This window comes from Labrus mixtus, chromosome 19 (assembly GCF_963584025.1).
Source record: "Labrus mixtus chromosome 19, fLabMix1.1, whole genome shotgun sequence".
Classification (NCBI taxonomy): domain Eukaryota; kingdom Metazoa; phylum Chordata; class Actinopteri; order Labriformes; family Labridae; genus Labrus; species Labrus mixtus.
Window position 1 is genome coordinate 13,745,358 of NC_083630.1, and position 20,854 is coordinate 13,766,211.

At 41.0% G+C, this 20,854-nt stretch overlaps 3 protein-coding genes across 5 annotated transcripts in view; 2 read left to right on the forward strand and 1 right to left on the reverse strand.

Annotated features, from left to right (window-relative positions):
- Window positions 1-2,844: 2,844 nt before the first annotated feature.
- xkr9 (XK, Kell blood group complex subunit-related family, member 9) lies at window positions 2,845-5,785 on the reverse strand. Its single transcript, XM_061064608.1, has 5 exons — window positions 5,652-5,785; window positions 5,180-5,280; window positions 4,647-5,094; window positions 3,601-3,815; window positions 2,845-3,516 (listed from the first exon to the last, which is right to left on the reverse strand). The coding sequence occupies exons 3-5, from the start codon at window positions 4,961-4,963 to the stop codon at window positions 2,888-2,890; spliced, it is 1,161 nt and encodes a 386-aa protein (XP_060920591.1). The 5' UTR covers window positions 4,964-5,094; window positions 5,180-5,280; window positions 5,652-5,785; the 3' UTR covers window positions 2,845-2,887.
- A 1,521-nt stretch (window positions 5,786-7,306) lies between these two features.
- Window positions 7,307-13,824, forward strand: tram1 (translocation associated membrane protein 1). Its single transcript, XM_061064194.1, has 11 exons — window positions 7,307-7,515; window positions 9,038-9,101; window positions 10,032-10,153; window positions 10,245-10,361; window positions 10,461-10,519; window positions 10,854-10,938; window positions 11,148-11,218; window positions 11,337-11,441; window positions 11,538-11,681; window positions 12,125-12,276; window positions 12,544-13,824. The coding sequence occupies exons 1-11, from the start codon at window positions 7,393-7,395 to the stop codon at window positions 12,612-12,614; spliced, it is 1,113 nt and encodes a 370-aa protein (XP_060920177.1). The 5' UTR covers window positions 7,307-7,392; the 3' UTR covers window positions 12,615-13,824.
- A 1,536-nt stretch (window positions 13,825-15,360) lies between these two features.
- Window positions 15,361-20,854, forward strand: part of ncoa2 (nuclear receptor coactivator 2) — a 61,826-nt gene continuing 56,332 nt past the window's right edge. For all 3 annotated transcript variants that reach the window (XM_061064757.1, XM_061064759.1, XM_061064758.1), the window contains exon 1: window positions 15,361-15,559. The gene's annotated coding sequence lies outside the window, so the exon portion shown is untranslated. The remainder of the gene's footprint in view (window positions 15,560-20,854) is intronic.

The window sequence follows — 20,854 nt, forward strand, 5'->3', positions numbered from 1 at the left end:
GCATGTAATTATCCTCAGCCTGCTTTCCAATCTGTCACTGCCCAAACTCATTTGTAAGTGTGCATGTACAGTGATTAAAGAAACTCCTGTGCCATTGCACACACACAAAAAAAGAGGGGGCTCCCATCGCTCCCCCTTCCTCCCGCCTTCTTCAACATTGGGGGAATTCTCCAAGAATGAGGCGAAGCTGCCATGTCAAAAACGCGCCAGGCAGATGTGTACAGATTGCCAACATTGCTAATGCATCTGCGGCACTGGCGCGGCGGTCAAGTCATAATAATTAAAGACATACAACATCTCAAGACTTCATTAATCATGGTTTATATGGACTTTGAAGCCCTAATGAAAAACAGCCTGTCTCACTGAGTTTATTGTGTCTGTACAAATTGTGGGGATGGCGTATGCCGGGAGTGCCCCACTCCTGACCGGCTGTTACAGGATGTGGTGATGGAAAACAAAAAGATAAGGTTTGGTGAAAAGCTAGTGATGGTGATAGAGAGGTCAGGGGACAATTTTGTTAGTGTTGACGCTGAGTGCACTTTCAGTCACGACTGAGCTTCTGACAGAAGTGTGAACTTCGCGTTTTTGTGTTTTTATATTTTCACTCAGGTATGTTCGATAAAATGTACTCTGGTTAGGGTTTAGGAAAAGAGTTTCTGGCCTTGGCCAAACGAAAACAAAGGCCTGTGCTGCTATGGAGCTTCATCTTGCACTGTCACGTATCATCATCTTTGATTTGTTATTTGTTCCCCCAATTCTCACCATACTCTCCAGCCTCTTTTGGAGGTGCATTACAGCGAGATCAGAGTGAGAGATTACTACGTATTAAAGCTCTCAGTGCCAGAAGTGGAAATTACCAAAAGGTTGTCAACGCCAGACTTCTCTCTGCTTGTTTTCTCCTGGAGAGAAAGAGAGAGGTAATGCTTTACTCAACACGTTTCATCCCAATAACTTGTGACTGGTCCTTGGAAGCGCTGTGAATAGTGAGTCACAGCCAAAAGTATGAGTAGCTCCACAAAAGCAACGCAAGACAGAAAGAGTAAGAGAGAGAATGAGGGAGCCAGGCCTGGACACATGCATCTTCTCCCAATAAAAGTCCTGCTGGCAGGTTTACATCGCATTAGTTCACCCAACCAAAGAAAATATACAGTAGAAGAAGGAGAGAGAGGAGCATCCATGATGTGAAATGTGAAGGATGAAGTCATTTTATTTTCTCTCTAATGATGATGTCGTTCCTACAGATGCAGCGGTGCAATAACCTCCTGGTAGTTCCAAAGGTAAGCTATCAAAAGTCACACAGTTTGATTATGTCCTCAGAAAGCTGAATTATGTGCGGTAACTAAATTACAGTGAATCATTTCCTCCTCAACATAACCTCCTTACTTAACTTCGTCATTTTATGGAGTGCTTCTGACAGAGCACAACCGACAGATGACGGTTAAAGTGGCCCCTTGGAGTAAACAAGTCAGAAAACCCCGACTTAAAGGAAGAAAGAGGGGGGCGGTTGGAGCTTACAGGAATCCTCTACCCTTGACCCTGTGGTTTGTCAGCGTTCCTCTCAGGTGAGCTCACACTGGACCAGCCGTCCTACCCCCCGTCCTGGCCAGGAAGAGTCAGCTGAAGCCCGGCTTGGCTCACCCAATATTTTTCCTGGTAGTCAAAACAAAATTAGCCTTTGGTTTGTTATTTCTATTTATCTCCTCCATGACCCCTGTGTTCCTCATTTCTGATGAGAGGGGAATGTTTAGTTGCCACCTTTAAAAGGATAAGGGGAGAGACGATTCTTGTGGTTCAAGTGAATGATGGGAGAAGACATTTACTTTTTTGTTTTGTTTTTTATTTAATTTTTGGGGCATTTTGTCCCTTTATTGGATAGGATTATTGGAGATAGGAAAGTGGATAGAGTCGGAATTCAGGGAGAGAGATAGAGTGGGGAATGACATTTCGGATTTGAACCTGGGCCGCCCGCTTGGAAGACTACTACAGATGCCGTACATGGAAGGCGTGCACTAACCACTGCGCAACCAGCACCACTGATATTTACCTGTTTTCTGCTGCACTGAAGCTGAGCAGGATCTGGAATCCTCTAATTCAACTATTCCTGACACTTCAATGTAGCTGTTGGGATTCATCAGAAAAGCTAATATATTATTTTTCATTTTTCATTTGCAAATGAGACAATGTCAAGGGGGGAAATAACTGAAAGGCTGAAAAACAGATTTTTAAAAGAGATGCTCGAGGTCCAAAGGAATTAACATCCGATTCAATAATGACTAAAACGACTAAAGTATTGCTGACTCGCCCCAATTTGGCGTTGAAAATATCAACTAAGAAGTCACTTGACTGGTTTGAAAACGTTTGTCTTGGTGTTGACATTCTGCTGCGTGTTTCCTTACTATGGCTCTAACTCTATGAGTATTTCATAAAGTGGCTCCACAAAGACTTAGACTAGAAAAGTTAACCTAGACAGCAGCGCCATCCTGTGTTTAATATGTGCATTACGTGCTTTGAGAAAATATCTGTCCATACCCACAGAAGAATCCAGCTAGTGAAATCCATCAGTAAAGCAAATAAACAAATTAAGTGCATGCTCTCCTCCAGGGTTAGCGAATCAAAAAGTTGACGTAAAATGATAAGAATAATTATGTAATTTAATGACATTTTTATTTAAACATAATAAATATGGAGGAATTGATACATTCAACTGTAAGACACAACTTATTTTATCAACAATGACGGCAAACTTCAACTCAGAATATGTTAAGATAACTTATAGCAGCATTGTCATGTAAAGAATACAAACTACAATATACTATACTATAATATACTATATAATAATACTGCAGTGACCAGGCTTTAAGAAGCATTCTCTGTTAACAATCTTCCCTTAAGGCTGTAAAAAGTTCCTTATTCTCCTTGTGCTCTCTGTTTCTGCTCCCAGGCCGTCCACCTCATCTGCCTCTGGCCACTTCTCCCTTGGATGCAGGAGGAGGTAGTAGAGGACGAGGCACAGCAGCCCCAGCACCAAACCTCCGAAGATCAAACCACTGACTGTGAGCAAGAACGTGACTCTCTGAAGCTCTGGACTCAGCAAGCCCACGAGGAAAGGCGCCGAAATGTTTACGAGTGAATAGAACGAGTAGTAAAGTGTCATGGCTACTCTGGTGTCCTGTCCTTTGACGTTGAAAAAGGTGAACGTAAGAATGACTCCGACGACTGCTCGGTACACAAGCTCCAGGCCTCTGGAGGAGCAGAAGTTGGTCTGAAGCAGGTGCGCCCAGGTTGTCCAAAACAGCCACAGGACGGTGAGGGCTACTGTGCTGTAGGTGCTCAGTATGAGGAGGAGGGTGTAACTGAGGATGTGGCTGATGATGGTGCACAGTTTGTAGAGGAGGTAGATTGCTGTGGGGAGGCCAGAGGGCATCTCGCTGACGTGGGGGAGAGACCTCCGCAAGCATCGGCGATAATCGACCAGGGACCAGGCGACGTTGAAGAAGGAGAAGGCCATAGATAAATCTGAAAGAAATGCACAGTCAGGTGGTTTCAATAATCACTCGGTAAACTCGTGATTGTGCACAAGTTTTCTTCCTCTATACTCACATTGCATGACTGAGCACTCATCCTGACTCAGCGCTATGTAAAGTTGGAGAAGCAGCTGGGGAACGCTCTCCAGAAAAGCCTCGAACAGTTTGAGCATGCTCAGATCAGTCGCCAGGCAAAACAGACCGTGGTTCTCTTCTCTCCTCTCTTCCTCTGTGTAGAAATTGGCTGTTGTCCAAACGACTCTGAAGCCTTTTTTTAGCAGGTGATAAAACCTAGCAGCATATCAAACACGAACAAAGTCAGACAGGTGGTTACGACGACGTTGTAGTGTCTGCCTGTCGTCTGTGTGACTGAGTTTCTCCCTGTTCGTTTGTCCATCTGTCTGTCTGTCTGAATGTCTCCCTGTTGTCCTGTATGTCTTTTTGTTTGTTTCTATCCATCTCTCTCTTTCTGTCCCCCTCTCTCTCTTTTGCCCTGCTGGTTGTGGCAGATAATTCTCAACCAATGAGTCTGGTTCTGCTTAAAGTTTCTACCTGTTAGAATAAAGTTTTCACTTGTTACAAAGATACAATACATTTGTTTGTCTGTCCATCTTTCTGTCTGTCTCTCTTTTTCTGTTTTAATCTCTCTCCCCCAGACGGCCAAGGCAGATGGCTGCCCACCAAAGGACCTGGTTATGCTCATGGTTGCTGCCTGATAAGTGGACTTTATTGCTTGCTACTGTTGACAAGTGCTTACTCATGACGGATTAAATGTGGGTTGTATAACGGCCTAGATGTTGAGTGTCAAGAGATGACTTTTATTGTGATTTGTGCACTTTGTAAAGAAAAATTGATGGATTGATTTTAAACTGGAGTTTGTCTTTTGCTTCTGCACTGACGATGGCTCTGCAAGCTTCACGTCAGACGTCACACTACAGTTTAAAAGTGGTTATTCCAGTTTGCAGATTCCTTAACAGCACAGTGCACAATTAGCATACTGCACCTTTCGTTTCACAGCATGCAAACCCTCCTCATTACAGTGCTTACTGTCTGCACGTGTTCTCCTGCAGAGATAATAGTAGTGTCGTGTCATAACATTGCTCATCACTGTTGTATCCATACCTGGTGAAGATGCCCATGCCGCACAGGTGTAGAGCAGCAAGTCCACCTTTAGACAATCCAAGTATGGTTGTTTTCCCCTCAGGGTTTAGCGTAACATCCCTCAAGTCGTCCCTGTACCAGGCATAGCTAAAGATGTTTGTCACAAGCAGCCCGGTCAGAACAAACACTACAGTCAGTGCACTCCATACAAAATGCTTCTCTTGGAAGTATTTCAGTGCCAGAACAATGTCCGTCCAAATATCCACCACATACAAGAACAGCCCGGCAATGGTTAATAACCATCGCAGTTTGGTGTACTGACTGTCTGACTGGAGCATTTTGTCCTCAATCAAAGGCTTAACTCTCAAAAGGAGGCAGAAGTCGTGTTGCTTTTTGAAGGCTGTGAGGTAAATCCGCTGTGGAAACTTTTATGTTGCAATCCAGCAGTTGAGAAGACATTCTGTCCAATCTGTGAAATTATAACAGAGAGTTAAAAACCATGAGAAAGATTTTTTTTAAAAAGACTGTGCTCTTTAATATTTGTGCCGATTTACCTTATTATGAAACATGTGTTTTGAATGTAACTGCAGTCAGCTGTTGTGTCACAGTCTCCTGCCCTTTGGTCTGCATAATAACCACTTTGCCACCTGCAGTCCTGATAAATAACAGTTACAGTTATGACAGAAAAATAATCAAGGATGCTATCAGCAGGAATTACAACATGATAACACATGCTGCCTTGCACATCCCAAACGTCTTACATAACATACACAACTGCGATATTTTTAAAATGAGACCAACAAATGGAATAAGAGAATAAACAACATATAAAGCCTCTTTACATCCTCTAGCTTCAAAATAGTTGGTAGGCTACTGTGTGAAACATGACACTCATATCATCATTATTTCAAGACATCAAAAATGTTAAATTATTCAATTTTCATCAAGTATTATGAAGTATCTTATAAATCACAATTTGATCCTTTAATAACAGATATATGTACATATGATCATTATTATACTTACTAGAAGAGTTTGCTCCTGCTGGACAGCGGCGTCGAGTCACAGAGGAGAAGACTTCTGCACACAGCAGTTATGTTTTCCCTTGAGCTGACAAGCTCCACCCATTGACAATACTGAACTAATATGGTCAGAGAGGAAATCATGTTTACATAATAGATCATGTGTCTGCGTGCATAGGTGTGTAGGACTGGGTGACAGTTCATACTTTGAATTCCCTGTCATAGTCTTCCATCATTTAGAATATCCTTCAGATGTATTGCTTCATTCCACAGGACGGGTGTAGTGTTTGAATGCTTTGAAACCTCTCAGAGTGGTTTCCCTTTAATCAAACCATTTACAGTTAACTCGGGGATCTCCACCTCAAACCTGGACGTGTTTCCAAAACCACAACATGATAACTTAAATATTCTAATACAAAGATAGTACAAGCCAATGAGTTTTATTAGACAGGAAATTCAATTTAAATTTTAGAATAATTTAAAAGAAAGCATTCTTCCTCTTTAGGTTTTTGTTTGATTAACAAGAAATTACAAAAATGCCCTACCTGCAACCACTGTGTGCATAATACTACCGTCTAACCAAGTCAAGCTAAAATACCACCCTCACTTACTGTGTCTTCAATTAGTTGGAGTTATTTTGATTAAAGGAATACTTAATCATTTTGGATAATATGCATACTAATGGTTTTAATGGTGAAATGAAAAAACAAAACAGATACAAACTGCGTTCCTGAACGGTGATAATGAAGCACATGTAAAGTACCAGAAAATATGTGCTGGACTCTTTTCATGGCATGACACAGTAACTTCCTGGAGTTACATTGTCATGGCTGAGAGCCTGTCCTGTAGGCCAGCGGTTCTCAAGTGGTGGCTCGGGACCCAAAATGGTCGCAAAGACGTTTTCTGTAGGTTGCAAATGTGTGCCTGGAAGAAAAGTGTGTCCAAAAAGTACGTGAAGCGCTTTACAAACACGTTTGTTTCGCTCCGTTTCTTTGTTCTGTCACATGTTTTGAATGACCTGAGGGCCAAACTGCCCAATTTTTGATTAGATAAATGAGATTAGTTGAACAATATCAGAAATGTGGGTCTCGATGGTGAGTCCTGAGGCTAACCCAGTTGAGAATCACTGCTGTAGGCCTACATATCCTCCTTTCAGCCAGTTTTATACTCCAAATCTTTACTTTGAATTAAACATGAGACATAACATTTAAATACATTATTGGGCAAATTCTTACAAAAGTTACTTGTGACCTCTGTTGTCTATACAGACAGCTGTCTGTAGCTAGAAGCTTCTAGCTTCCCTGAAATGGTGGGACTCTTTGTCAAACATTGTTTAAATATTCTAAAATGTGCATTTATTGTAAACGACATTCTCTGTAGCTTTTGAGATTAAATAAATGTAGGCTACCTTGGACAGACATTTAAAAAAAAAAAATCTATATGGTAAAAGATTTAGTCCATTGTAAACGTTTCTCCTCCACACCTCTAGGTGGAGATGGAGAGTCCAGATGTTTGTCTCCTGTGCGTAAAGCATCTCGTTGGTCAGACGCAGCGGCTCTCTCTCCGTGGATCCTCCCACTAGTAGAAGAGTGACACGCCATTCAATTGCTGCCTGGCCCTTTGCTTGTAGCAAGCAGGAGGGAAGCTTTTGATCGTTTCTCGCACAGCGGGATAATATTCCGATCTGATTCAAACCGACCACAGCCGACGTCGCGAAGGCAAAGTCGGGTCTAATCGTCATCGACATGGGGATCCGAAAAAAGACCAACAAGAACCCGCCGGTGCTGAGCCATGAGTTTGTCATCCAGAACCATGCAGATATTGTTTCCTGTGTTGCTATGGTGTTCCTCCTCGGGCTCATTTTTGAGGTGAGTCCCGTCCACACACTGACTGGGTTTTTTTTTTTTTTTTAATTATTATTATTGCAGATCAGGCAGGGCTGCTCGGCCGGGATATGGGGGACAAGACTTGTGGCTGAAAGGATGCCGAGTAACTCTCCATCTGGGGGTTCCTGGAAACTGACATGGCTGTCTGATCTATTCTTCACTCCACTTCCTCCTGGATCGAAAGTTTTTGCATTAACGATGGCCTCGCTTTGTGTTTTTTTTTTTAATCCACACGGTTATCTTCTCTGTCTGGTCGCTCTCCATAACGATCAATATGAACTTTGTCTTCATTGAAGTGACGTGGGAACTAGTGTCTGCTCTCCATATGGCTGCTTCCCATGTTGAAATCGATATTTCAAATCGCCAATCCGCAGGCCCACATACAAAGAACAAAGTTGTTTTTTTTCCACATGCAACAACATCTATGAAAACACTAAAGTAGGTACATTGTATGCAAAACTGCATTGATCTATGTGGCTACAAAATTGAGCAACCCTCCGCTTGGTTAGTTTCTGCGTAGACGTGGCAATCATAGAGCGACTGAGAGGGCTGTCATCATCATCACCACCACCATCATCACAGAAACCCGCTTACCCCCCAAAATCTTTTTTAAGTTTGTCCTCGGACTGAAGCCGCAATTTAAATGTAACTCAGTGCTGCCGGGCTGACGACAACATTTTATTCAGTGTCACCCTCTCTCTCTGTGCTGCTTCCTACTTTCGTGTTTCATCTCGTACGTGTTTTATCCTCAGCGCAAAGCAGCGCCATTTGCGTCAAGCACGTCATACTTTGAACTACTTCCTCCTTTTGTCTTACTGAGTAAAATACCTGCAAGAGAAGCGATTAATCCACGCATGTATTTTTTTTATTAAAGGCAGCAAACGCAGAGTAAACACATGTCTGGTTAAGACACATTGAGCAAACAGTAGATTTTCTATTGTGTGTGTGTGTAGGTTAAATGTTTAGCTCACCTTGCTCTTTTGTTGTGAAGGAGTCAAATTCAACTTCTCATTTGAACCTTACTATCCGGCTCTTTTTTTTTTTTTTGATGTTTGTTGCTCCTGGAATACTGTCTTGCTTGGATTATTTTTACAAACATTTTTCACAGTCACTTCATCAGCATTACCTTTTTTTTAAATCATAATAATGACTTTTAATTGTGACCATCGCAGTTCATTTCTTCTGGGAAATCCATTCGACATTTGTTTGCATGAGAACATTGGAGAAGGTGTTATTGGTTTGCTTTTTCTGTTGTTGCACTAATTCAGCGTCTTTTATTTGTAGTTTTTCTTTTTAGATTTTGCTGCTCTTAACATGTAATAAGTCTTAAACTGGTATGACATATTGCTAAAATAGATCATGACGTGGCTTTAAAACTGATTTGTTACATACTCTGAGGTTCTGCAGGTGATCTCTGTATGTACATGTTTGATTTGACATTAGAAGTGTTTTTGCTTCTTCTTAGTGCAGGCTCTTACCACTTCTTCCTTTTTCACTTCTGCAGGTCACCTCGAAGTTTGCCGTGTTATTCATAACTGTCCAGTACAACGTCACCATATCAACAAACGGTAGGTTGCGACTTCAAATGAGATGATGATGCTCTGTGAATCAGCTTTAATGAGTACTGTGTGTTTGGGCTCCAGCCTGTAATAGCTGTGTTATCTTGGTGTTGTCAGTCTGAAAGTCGTTCATTGGAATTCTAGAGCGGCACTTGCATGGCCTAACACACAAAACCCATTTGAGAGCTGCTTTTTTTTTTTTTTTTTCTTCCACTCTGTGGAGCTAAATTTAGTCCGCCTGATTTATAAAGTTCTCTTGTGGCAAGGTTGTGCTGGGAGAATTTGGGCTGAGGTGTAATATTGGCCCCTCTCAATTCAAGTTCCGCTCACATCAAGGTGAACTATTCCTTTGACAACTTCACACACTGTTAAAAGCAAGTTTGACCTCAGAGGTTTTTATTTTACTCTGTCGTCCAGGCTGGAGGTTTCCAGGCTGCCAACTGGTGATTCAGTTCTTATCTGAGAGACCTCACTGCTTTCCTCGCTCTGTAACTTATTTACAGCACGAATCAAATCAGGCAAATAAAAAACAGCACCTGAAGCTCTCTGTAGTGAGACAAATTCAATAACAGAATGGTATTTTCGCTGCCTGTGCTGACATTTACAAATTATCCTGGATCGAATGTAACTCCAGATGGACAGAGGAGCTTCATGTGTTTGTGTGTTACTGAGCTGAAGATTGTCAATGACTCTGGGATTTAGAAAGTTGTGTAACACTGCACAGTCGAGACACACTAATCCAGACACCTCACCTAAGGAATTAAGGTTAATAAACCTGTGAATCGCTTGACTGAACTGAACTAAAATGCCTCTGTGGTTCATTTTGAAGCACAAAAAAAAAAAAAACCTGCTGTAAATGTTTGCATCCAATATCTTGGACAGAAAATCAACTGCTTTCAGTTCGAAGATGATGATATCTCTTGTAAATACTAACCACAGAAGGCCCAGAGGAGACCGCTGTGAACCACTTCCACCATGGCATCAAAGACCTCGCCACCATCTTCTTCTACATGCTGGTCGCCATCATCATGCACGCCATAATCCAGGAGTATGTGCTGGATGTAAGTCAGACACGCACGCTATTTTAGAGTGCACCCACTGTAACATCTGCAAACAGTTCTGTGTTGTTCATACGGCTGTTTATCTGTGCAGAAAATCAACAGGAAGAAGCATTTCTCCAAAACTAAGCACAGCAAGTTCAACGAATCGGGACAGCTCAGCGCGTTCTACTTATTCTCCTTCGGCTGGGGCGCAAGCATCCTCTTATCTGTACGTGTCTACAGCTCATTCTAAGTTCATTTTGTCCACACACTTTCTTAAGCTCAAAGTTGCAGTTGCTCAAAGTTCATTTTTTTTTCTTCCTTTCAGGAAAACTTCCTGTCCAATCCCGTCACCTTGTGGGAGGGTTATCCTCACACGCTGATGCCGTAAGTTGATAACTACTTAAAAAAAAAAAAAAAAAATGATTGCACTTAAAAGCAAAACAAAAAAACAACAATAATAGATCAATGGAAAAAACAGAAAGTACATAATGATTAGTCAATTAACAAAATATGCATTTTGAAATAAATGTGCTGGATGAGCCAAATAAACCCAGAGGGGGCTTGACGAGTGGCCCTCCTAAAAAAAAAAAAAACTTTGATTCATATTTTCTGGTTAAAAAGGCAAGAACACCTCTCCCATACGTTTCAGTTTTATACATTCATTAAAAGCTTTCGTGTAACTTTGAACATTCAAACTTTTATTTTGGTAATCCCTCAGATTCCAGATGAAGTTCTACTACATTTGTCAGCTGGGCTACTGGTTGCACTCTCTTCCCGAGCTGTATTTCCAAAAGACAAAGAAGGTAAACGTGCGTGCGTGCGTGCGTGTGTGTGCGTGTGTGTACTATTATTACATTGTGTTACTCCTGTTTGCACCCTGTGGCTTTTTCCTGTTTGACTTCCTTGGTTATGCAGCATTGTTTCAGAGATCTCTCCTTGTCTTGATTCTACATGCAGAGCCACGCTGCTGTAAATATTTTTCACCTCCCTTTCTTTGTTGTTTACTGTTTAGGAGGATATTCCACGCCAGCTTGTGTACATATTCCTCTACCTGGTCCACATCGCCGGTGCCTACATTCTGAAGTAAGGACTGCCACTTTAGAAAGAAAAAAAAAATAAAGACTTTCTGGAGACTGGTGTCCCACTGTGCTGTTCCTGTCAGTTGTAATAAAGGGGAATCCTGTCTTCTTGTGTCTTTCAGTCTGAACCGTCTGGGTCTGGTCCTGCTCGTGTTGCACTACTTTGTCGAGCTCCTCTTCCACGTTTCCCGCCTCATCTACTTCAGCAATGAGAACAGACAGACGGGGTGAGTTCTCATGTGCAGAGTCAGCCCTCTAGTAAAAAGAAAAAAATCATATTTCTGTTGAATGTGGCATCATGGTTGTCCCCTCTTGTCTTCCAGTTTCACCATATGGGCGGTATTGTTTGTCCTTGGACGGCTGCTCACTCTGTCCCTGTCTGTCCTCACTGTGGGCTTTGGCCTCGCCAACGCTGAGAATCAAGGCTTTGATTTGGCTGCAGGAAACTTTAATGTTCTTTTCATTCGGTAAGAGAGTCTGAGGGGGAAATCAGGACACCTTCAACGTCCAATAATGTGTCCAATCTGCTGAAAGAACTAAACTGGATTTATTCTGTTATGAAATGAGAATCGGACTCTTTTAATTCCTAACTTACATAAAGGTCCACTCTGTAATGCATTGGTAATGTTGTAAGAGTTGCTTAGTAGGATGAACACTTAAGTCCTTCTTAAAAAAATAGAAAATATTTACATCAGTTTGGTCACTTGAAATAAAGGCGCAAGAGCCTAATTAAGCATTCTGAGTTTATCAATCATACAGGAAGTCCACTGATAAAGAAAGAAGAAGATGAGAGTATTTTCGACTTCGGCTTTAGAGAGATCAAAATGTCTCCTTTTTTTTTTTTTTTGCAGCATCCCCTCACATGTTCTTGAATCGTTTTGACTGACTGACTGTTTCCCCTCTCCATTAGGATAACGGTCCTGGCTGCCATCTGCCTCACTCAGGCCTTCATGATGTGGAAATTCATCAACTTCCAGCTGCGCCGGTGGAGAGAGCACGCACAGGCTCAGAGCTTGAAAAAGAAACAGGTCCCTTCCAAGAGCAAATCAAAGAAAGACAAAGGTGATTATGAATTAGATTCTCTGACAAATCCTGTAACTTCCCCGGATAAAAAAAACGAATGAACATAAAAAAAAGTAGCAGATAAAAAGCTAACAGAATATCCAATAGAGACTTGATAACTTGAGGACAACTTTTGTTGGAAAATAATCCACACACATGTTTCTGCTGATAGAATTGTCACTTTAAATGAATAATTGACATGTGCACACACACTTCACGTCACACTGGAATTAAATGAAACTAATGGAGATGTGTCCCTTTTTACAGCCAACGGCGTAAATGGAGTAAACTCTCATGGCGCTGATTCACCAAGAGCAAGAAAGGAGAAGTCGTCTTAAACACGTTTATTCCCCTCACCCTCTTTCCTCAAACATTGGACTCCCTCACATGCCTCCTTGGCTGCATCCACCCAACAGCTCTGCCTCCACCTCCTGCTCCTCCACCATGATATGCATTTCAAGCGCCCCACACAGAACTAATGGACCTCCTCCCAGCTGGACTACAAGGCCCAGAATGCATTTAGCTTTACTTGTCGCCACTCGTCCAGCACGCCTTGATTAAAGAATCATTGCTCTGCTGTGCCATTTCAAAAGAATTCATAAATAAACTATGAAAAAAAAAAGACCTTATTTAAGAAGTGCCTATTGATACGGATTGTTTTGTACAGGGTGTGTAATTTTAAGAATTTCAGGAATGATGATATCAGTGTTTAATATTTCTCCCAAGTCAGGTCATTCATGCTTTTTTCCTAAACACTGTGTATTCCAGCTTGTTTTATTTTTCATGAATTCCCCTTGATATTGTACCTGCTAGTCTTTTCTGATTTTTGAGGACATCATGTGGATTTTATGAATTTCCATACATCTCTTAATTTCCCATGCGTGACATAACATCATGTCATAATCTCAATCTTTAAGACATGACTGGGTTCACACCCCAGACTGTTAAAAAAAAATCATGCTGCAAGAAATTGTTACAATGTTTTTCTAAATGGGGAAAAAAAGCAAAGAGTAAAAAAAAAAAAGGCGTCAGCTCATGGACTGGATAGAAAACATGTATCAAAGTAACCCAGGAAAACAAGAGACATCACACTGTAATGCTCTAAGTAAATTCAAAGGCTAGTGTTCTGTAAAACTGCCCTGTAACCTGATGTAGCATTTCATTTTTGGAGTTCAGAGCAGCTTTTATAATTACTAAAGACCAGTTTCATCACAGGGAAATTTGAATCTATTGCCATTCTGCCTATAACCATTAATAAGGACACAATCATCCCTTTTGTTTGTTTGATTCATTTACTGTCTTGTGTGAACCCTCATCGTTTCTTTTTCAAGTAGAATTAGTTTTCTGTATTTGTTCAGGCCTTGCATATCATTGTTTCCCTTAAAAAATGTCCGCAAGAATATTTTGATGTAAAAGCACGGACTGATGATGAAAAAAAAGATCTTTGTTTCCTCCCTGCTCACTTTGGACTGTGCCGAATGAACCTGATTGATTGACAGTTGATGTCTGCCTTTTACTTACATGCCATAAAATGAATTTACAAAGCTATGAGGTGCAGTCGTGAGCATCAATCACCAAGGAAACACCGGCTTTTTCTAAAGAATAAACCCATGAACTGCATTAAGTTACACAGCAGTGAGTCATGACAGTGTAGCAGCAGTAAGTGCTTAAATCAACATCTCCTGAGGGGTAATCTAGTTCACAATTCAATACAATATTTTATTGAAAGAGGAGCTTTTTGCATTATAATTTTTCAGTGCTAATAGTCCATTTTGAATTTCATTTGAATTTTCATTACAAAAGTACCACATTTTCAATTCATACAGTATACAGCTCATTCTCTGTTTCATGTGTGAATCAGTGTTGTAAGGAAAGAGTGAAACAGGAATCCTTTAACCATTTTTATTTTACTCTTGTCCAACAAGAAACTCTTCAATGGCTAATAGTAGGGTGAAATTACACTTGTTGGTTGGTACATCCTTCCTTGCCACATCTTCATTTAGTAAGACTTTATGAGGAAAATTGTCCTTAGCCCAATAAATGCTTTACTGCTGTGAACAAAATACCTGCCATGGTGGACAAACTGCGTTAATAACCTACAAATAGTGGAATGTTTTTTGTGTTTTTTTTCCCAAGTTTGTCTGCTATTTACTGTTTTTCTTTTAGTTAATGAAAACATATGGAAACCATACTGTTGTTGTTTTAGCTGTTGGCCACTTGGCGGCGGTGTTGTATAGGATTTAGTTGAGAGAAAACGCCTGCTTGCCCAGTGTGATCTGTGAATAGTTGACCACCTGGTAAATCAAGGTGGCTAAAAAGTAGGACAGGCGCATTATATTTATTTTGGTAGTCATGTTTGTGAGGTAAATATTTATTATATTTTTGCCCATTTCTTTAAAAACACACATACAATGACGCGTGTGTGTGTATTAAGATAAGATAAAGATAAGATACTTTATTCATCCCAGCAGGGAAATGTAGGTGTTCCAGCAGCCAGCATACAAACACACAACACAACACATATATACATACATATCCCACCCATACAAAAAAAAAACATGAGCCCACAATACAGTTTGATATATGAATACAGTTACAGTTTTCAAATCAGTATTGTTATTACAACTCTTAAAGGTTTTTTTTTTCTTATTGTGGTGTAATAACTCGGCTACACTGGTATTTAACTTTTAGTTTTTTGAAAGAGGGAAACTTAAACAACAGTCGTTTTTATTTGATACACATACATTTTAATGGCTGACATAAATCTTTATGACCTTAAATGTAAATTAATTTTGCATGTAGCAGTCCCACAGGTGTAGCCATATTAAACAATATTCTGTGAGATACACTTATTTATTTTTTTACTACATTGAGACACAAGTTGGTAGGAGGGTTCACACTTTGCCCACCTTTTAAATCACCGCCTTAACTCTTGACATTGGTGACGGTGGTGTTTTTAAAGTAACAGCCACTGTTTATTAGATTAAATAAATGACACATTTCTGTTTGCAAACCGTGTCATCTTTAACAGGTAAAATCGCGCGGTGTTGCTTTACGAGCCCCGGCGGTAACTGAGTTGATACTGCCGGAGCCCCGTGATGTGGTTTGGTGTGGGGGAGGATAGCAGCTACCAGCCAGATAAACACTCAGCATTGGTTTGCACAGCAGGAGTAACATGGCGGCACAGTTAGCCAGCAGAAATGTTGTTTCACTACCGCGAAGGTCAGAGCTGCATCTGATAAACGGAATTTAACAACGAGGACACAGCCGAAAGTCTTTAATCGTAAGTAGCCACGCGTGTTGGTGCTGCTTGTTGAGACCGGACGTGGTGTTTTCGTTGTGAAATCCAAGATCCAATGCGAGGGCTTCAAATCTCGGTTGTGTGTCTTGTCTGGCACAGGCTCTCGCTTCGGCGCTAGCTTATTAGCAAGTGTTAGCTTCTTGGCTAAGCCCGCTGCCTGTGTCAATAGTGTTTTCTGCAGCAAACTCAATTAAGACGGATCAAGGCGACGAGCTTGCAAGCGAGTTGCTGCAATGTCTGTCATCTATTTGTGCGTGTTAGTGGTGCGCTCGATTGTACATGCGACGTGAAATGTGGCGTGCACAATACTTTAATATGTCATTGTTTTTGTGCTGAGTGAGCGGGGTGACCGTGCACACAACAGCCGGACTAAGTTCAGCCAGTACAGCAGGAACGTAGTTAGCATGCTAACTCTTTAGCTGCGGGCTAGTCTGGCTGGTTGAACGTCGTTGTCAGAATATGCGAGTGAGTCAGGACAGTTCTCACCACCATGTGTTTGAGCGGGCTGTTAAAATGGTTTGTTGTGGTATTAACCATGCCTCTGCTCGATTTGCTGCGTTGGGGGTAAGTTGAGGAAATTTCTGCGTGTGTTCAGAAGGAAGGGGCCACTCTCATGTTTTCTTTTTGTTGTTGCTGAATTAATGTTTTGTTTGTGTTTTGGCTCAGTTTTGACTGTGCATAGTGGAGGTGCTCTGTTGAAATGCTAGTTAGCAGTCAGGCTATAATGGATCTGCTCCAGTAGCTTCAAATATTGTGTTAAATTATTTTTTTTTTTTTAGAAGTTGTCTCAGATAGACTACACAAGATTTAAAGAGTAAAAGTGTGTACAGTTTTGCAGTTTCTTCTGACACATCTTTCCAAAAAAATATGTTTACAATATTTATGTCCTAACACAATAATTAAGCACTATAGAGGCAGGACAACTAATTGAGCACAGAGTAAGCTTAAGATGTCTTGCAGTATGGGGGAATGCTGCTTTGTTGTGCCCTGGGTGTTGAGGGTCTCCTTTTTTCTAATGGGTCTCCTGCTTGACTTACTCAGGACTACACAGGCAGACAACTTGTGCCTTTTTCAATGACTGTCAACGTTTCGTCTGTCAGTAATGCTGGAGGAATGCATCCTGTGGAACCAGTTGAGCGGTTTCTGTTACATCACTCTGCCCACCTGATGGTGCACAGTACTCCGGTCACATCACTGACAGGAGACTTAACAGGACATGTTGTCCAGCTGCGCAGCTTCAGGGCTGCTCATGTGATGTGAAGGGTTTCAGTCAGATCTACAAGTGGTCCTATGCAAAGCCCGACTCTTCAGAAGTTTCAAGGAAAAAATGTTGGCTCCTCAGCCATATTCTTCATTAACACAAATTGAAAAGGTCTGGAGTGTATAACTTGATGAGTTTAAAGATAATGTGTTTATTCCTTCCGCCTGTGTGCATGTGTTGTCTGTTAACCACTTTTTTTTTTTTGTTGAAAAAATGCTTCTCCTGCCAACCTTAGCAGTGTTACATCTCAAAAGCATTGTGCCTGGAGTTATTTACTTTTTAAAACTTGCAGTGACACACAACTTGCCCTCTTGAGGAATTTATTTTCGTGGAAAGTGGCAGAAGAAGCTGCTCAGCCTTGGAAGATGGGGCAAGATGAAGGGAAATTTCCTCTTAATCTGAAACTGGCTTTAAATTTGAGCGCGAGTGTCTTTGAGTAGATTCATAGACATCTGTTAAAAGCATTCCCCTGGTTACAAGGAATGCAGTTGTGAACAGATGTAATCATGCATTCCTACATTATGTAGTGTTATACGGTTTGTCATTTTCGATGTAACAGTGCAGAAGAACCACTGTGTTGGATGATGATGATGACATTTCAGGAATTCGCGCAAGTTTGTATCCACAAGTATGTGGCTGTTTATACAAGGATAATCGGCTGGAGGTTTTCTCACACTGACTTGGCGTAGTCTCTTTTAATGTAATGGGTGTTACTTAGAAGTAGCTCTCTGCCTGAACACATGGTGAACTGCGGCAGGTGTGTTTGTGTGGCAAAGTAAAGCCCAGCTTGTCACATGATTTGGAAACAATCTCTTCATCCATCTCTTACTTGGTTGTTGCCTTGGCTCCACTCGGCCCTGTTGAATCTGTCACACAAACACAGCTTTCTATATAGTTTTGTTTCGCCCTTGTTGCTCGCCCACCCGATGTTGAATGTGTCTTCATCATTCCATATAAATCAAGCTGTATTTATTTTTTCATTTGTTATGAGAAAATCTATGTACAGATTTGATGTCCATTTTTGTGGATTTTATTTTGAAAGTTAAGGACTAAGCTGAAAAAATAGCCATTCTAGAAGTTAACTGTACACACTTCTCTTAAAGAGAAGTGTCTCATCGCTCATAATCACTGACTTTTGCCCTGTGATAGGTTACTATGTTGCATCACCTGAGAGATACTATAATCATTTGACCCTTGTTCTGTAGCATAGCTGCCAGGTCTTCGATAGACGTCTGTCACTGATAGTCTAATGACGTCCAAGTTGTTCTGCAGCCTTACCATTAGTGAACAACAACCATAACCATTACCGCAACTAACCTGTGAAAAAAATGGCCGTTCTGATAAAATGTGGGGAGAAAAAAACCAAAATGAAACAGGGTTTTGACTTGAGGTCATCTGTGAATCTGCAATTGAGTATTTTATTTGTATTATGTAATTGAACTTTTGTGGGTGAGTGTTGTGAAAACTAAAACGCTTGCAGATTGATTCACTGGTAAACAAATACACATGAATCACAATTATTCCATAGGTGATTGTGGCCTGCATTGTTTTTGGCTTCAAGTTGATCTTAACTGAACTTGTAACAAAAAGCTCAGTTTAAACCAACATCACTTTTAGAACAAAAAAAAAAATCTGTCTTCAAAACTCATGTCTGAGCATTAAAACTTTTTAATGCGTTTAAATTTAGTCTAGAGATAATGAATCAGATGGAGTCGCAATTTTTAGAAACTATTCTTGGTGCTTTTCAGACGTAGTATTTTGTAAAACACAAAGAATTTCTGATTGCAAGTTGCTTCTTTTAGTATTCAATGATCAAACATTGAACATACTAGGGGTAGAGATGCACCGATCAATGTGTTTTCAAGATCCGATCCTATACAATACACATGTACTGATACGGATACTGACTCTGATATTTGTATTGTCATAACTAGTGTATTGTTGTTTTTGGTATTATGTGTAAGGCTTCACAAAGCTGTAGTAAACCCAGCATTGCATTGCTGGAAGCAGCTACAACTGTCAGGATTTTCAAATTAGATGTTTTAAATGGAAGTGTAAGAATTGTATTTTTGGTCATATAGCAGGAGCGGTTCCATCTCCCTCTGAACGTCGTCATGGAGATGATTTGTGAGCTCTTATAGTTCATTCTGAATTCCGTCAAAGTGAGACTGTGCGAGTTGAGAATGTTTAAAGTGCCACCCATATTTCTTGAACAAGGACGTGGATTGGCGCCGTTAGTCCGATATCCAGTTCGTGACTTGCTTCAACATCGGACCCGATATTAGATCGGATCAGTCCCATCTCTATCTAGGGGTTGAAGCAGTTGGCCAAAAATATGTCAAGGATTAAGCTGTGTATTGGTTTCATCCCTTGATTTATGCCTGGGCCGTTCTATGTTACTATTTTTTGAAAATACTAATAAATTGATCTGCCTTTAGGGTATGCTGTGATAAAGAAATGTCACTACTTTTTCTAGCTAAAGATGCTAAATGTGTGTCTTTTTGAAGTATGACATAGATCCCTTCTTACACATGGTTCATTGTACTAGTTAACTCCACTGCTCCTTGTTTCCATGCACTTGTCTTTGCTAACAAAATTAAGTTGACTCATTTGAGCCAGGCTGGAAAATGACATCCCTGTCATTGCCTCTTAGTGCGGTCAGCTCCTGAACAACAACATGCCCCCTCCTTCTCTCACTGGCTCTTGAATGTGGACTCCTGGACTCCTTTTCTATAAGAAGGGTCAAGTGACAGCATCCACAGCACGCAAGGCTGGCAGGAATCAGGGATTTCATATGGTTGTTGCAAAGAATTACTGGCCTTGCTCAAGCCTGTACGTTTCATTAAGGAGCAAATATCAGGAGCAAATACTTGCGTAAGTCTCCTCTTAAAGAAAGACTGTACTGCCAGGTAAAGAACATCAGAGTTGGCATTTTCCCTGTTTTTACAATTTTCAAATTCAATACACTTACCCCAAATATTTGACCAAGATGGACTTTGATTGATAAAACAAGTCAAACATACACACAGCTGTAACTCAAACTTAGATGTAACAGATCCTGCTACATAGTGTTTTCTATCCATCCCACGCTATGTAAGGTCTACAGCGTATTCTTGACATAGATCGCGCTCCTCTTGGTATCCGCTTGCCTTGTCTCGCTGGGCATCTCACCCCGCTATCTCTGCGTTTGTGTTGTCATGGAAACAGCAGTGTGACAGGTCCTGGGTGGGCGTGAGGGATGAGCGGTGGGGAAACGGCCAGGTTTTTACAGCAGAGGGAGGAAGGAGGGGCGGCGGAGGGGAGACGTCTAAAGTGAAGGCAGAGATGGTTGATGAAAAGCCGAGAGGGCTTTGACATGGAAGAGGAGGAGCGGGAGTATTTACTCCCTCCCTGCTTCCAGGCATGTTGTTATTGTGTTGTTTAGCTGACCTCAAATCAGACATCCCATCTATCTGTGCTGAAAGTAGGTCCTGTCTTGGTTAACAACAATCTGCACTGGAACTTTTTGGATTTAACTGATTGTGTTATCCACAAATAACATTAGCAGTTATTAAAAAGTTGACAATTAGGAGATGTTTTGTTTGCTGCCGGCAATCCAAATGAGGCATTTCCAAGACAGTGACGTTATTTTCTTATTAAGTTGATCCCATTAATTGACCCCAAATTGACTCTTTGCAGCTTTAGTTGACACACATTTAGTTATCAAAGGCCCTATCTGTGATGAGGGGCGATGGAAGAGTACGCATCTTACGCAAGTAACATTCATGAACACTAAAACTCTTATCTTGCAGAGGATAAATACCAATAGAATTGATGGGTTTGTTGTAAAATTAACATCTAGTTCCCAGAGACACATATCGTGTATGAGACGATGACTGCCGATGGGTTCAGAGATTTAAAATATGTAAGTGTCAGCTCAGCTTACAGCCCCCTTTTAAAGCTTTGTCGGGCGAAGAGAGACTCTGCTTGTTGTGGCCTGCTTTCCTCAGTGTTTTAAGTTGTTATATATCTTTATT

Coding starts and splice junctions, on each gene's coding strand:
- tram1 (XM_061064194.1), top strand. CDS start 7,393: ATGGGGATCCGAAAAAAGACCAACAAGAACCCGCCGGTGCTGAGCCAT. Junction 10,362..10,460: donor GCGCAAGCATCCTCTTATCT/GTACGTGTCTAC, acceptor TCTTCCTTTCAG/GAAAACTTCCTGTCCAATCC. Junction 11,442..11,537: donor AATGAGAACAGACAGACGGG/GTGAGTTCTCAT, acceptor CTTGTCTTCCAG/TTTCACCATATGGGCGGTAT.
- xkr9 (XM_061064608.1), bottom strand. CDS start 4,963: ATGCTCCAGTCAGACAGTCAGTACACCAAACTGCGATGGTTATTAACC. Junction 3,816..4,646: donor GGCATGGGCATCTTCACCAG/GTATGGATACAA, acceptor ATATGCTGCTAG/GTTTTATCACCTGCTAAAAA. Junction 3,517..3,600: donor TGAGTGCTCAGTCATGCAAT/GTGAGTATAGAG, acceptor CATTTCTTTCAG/ATTTATCTATGGCCTTCTCC.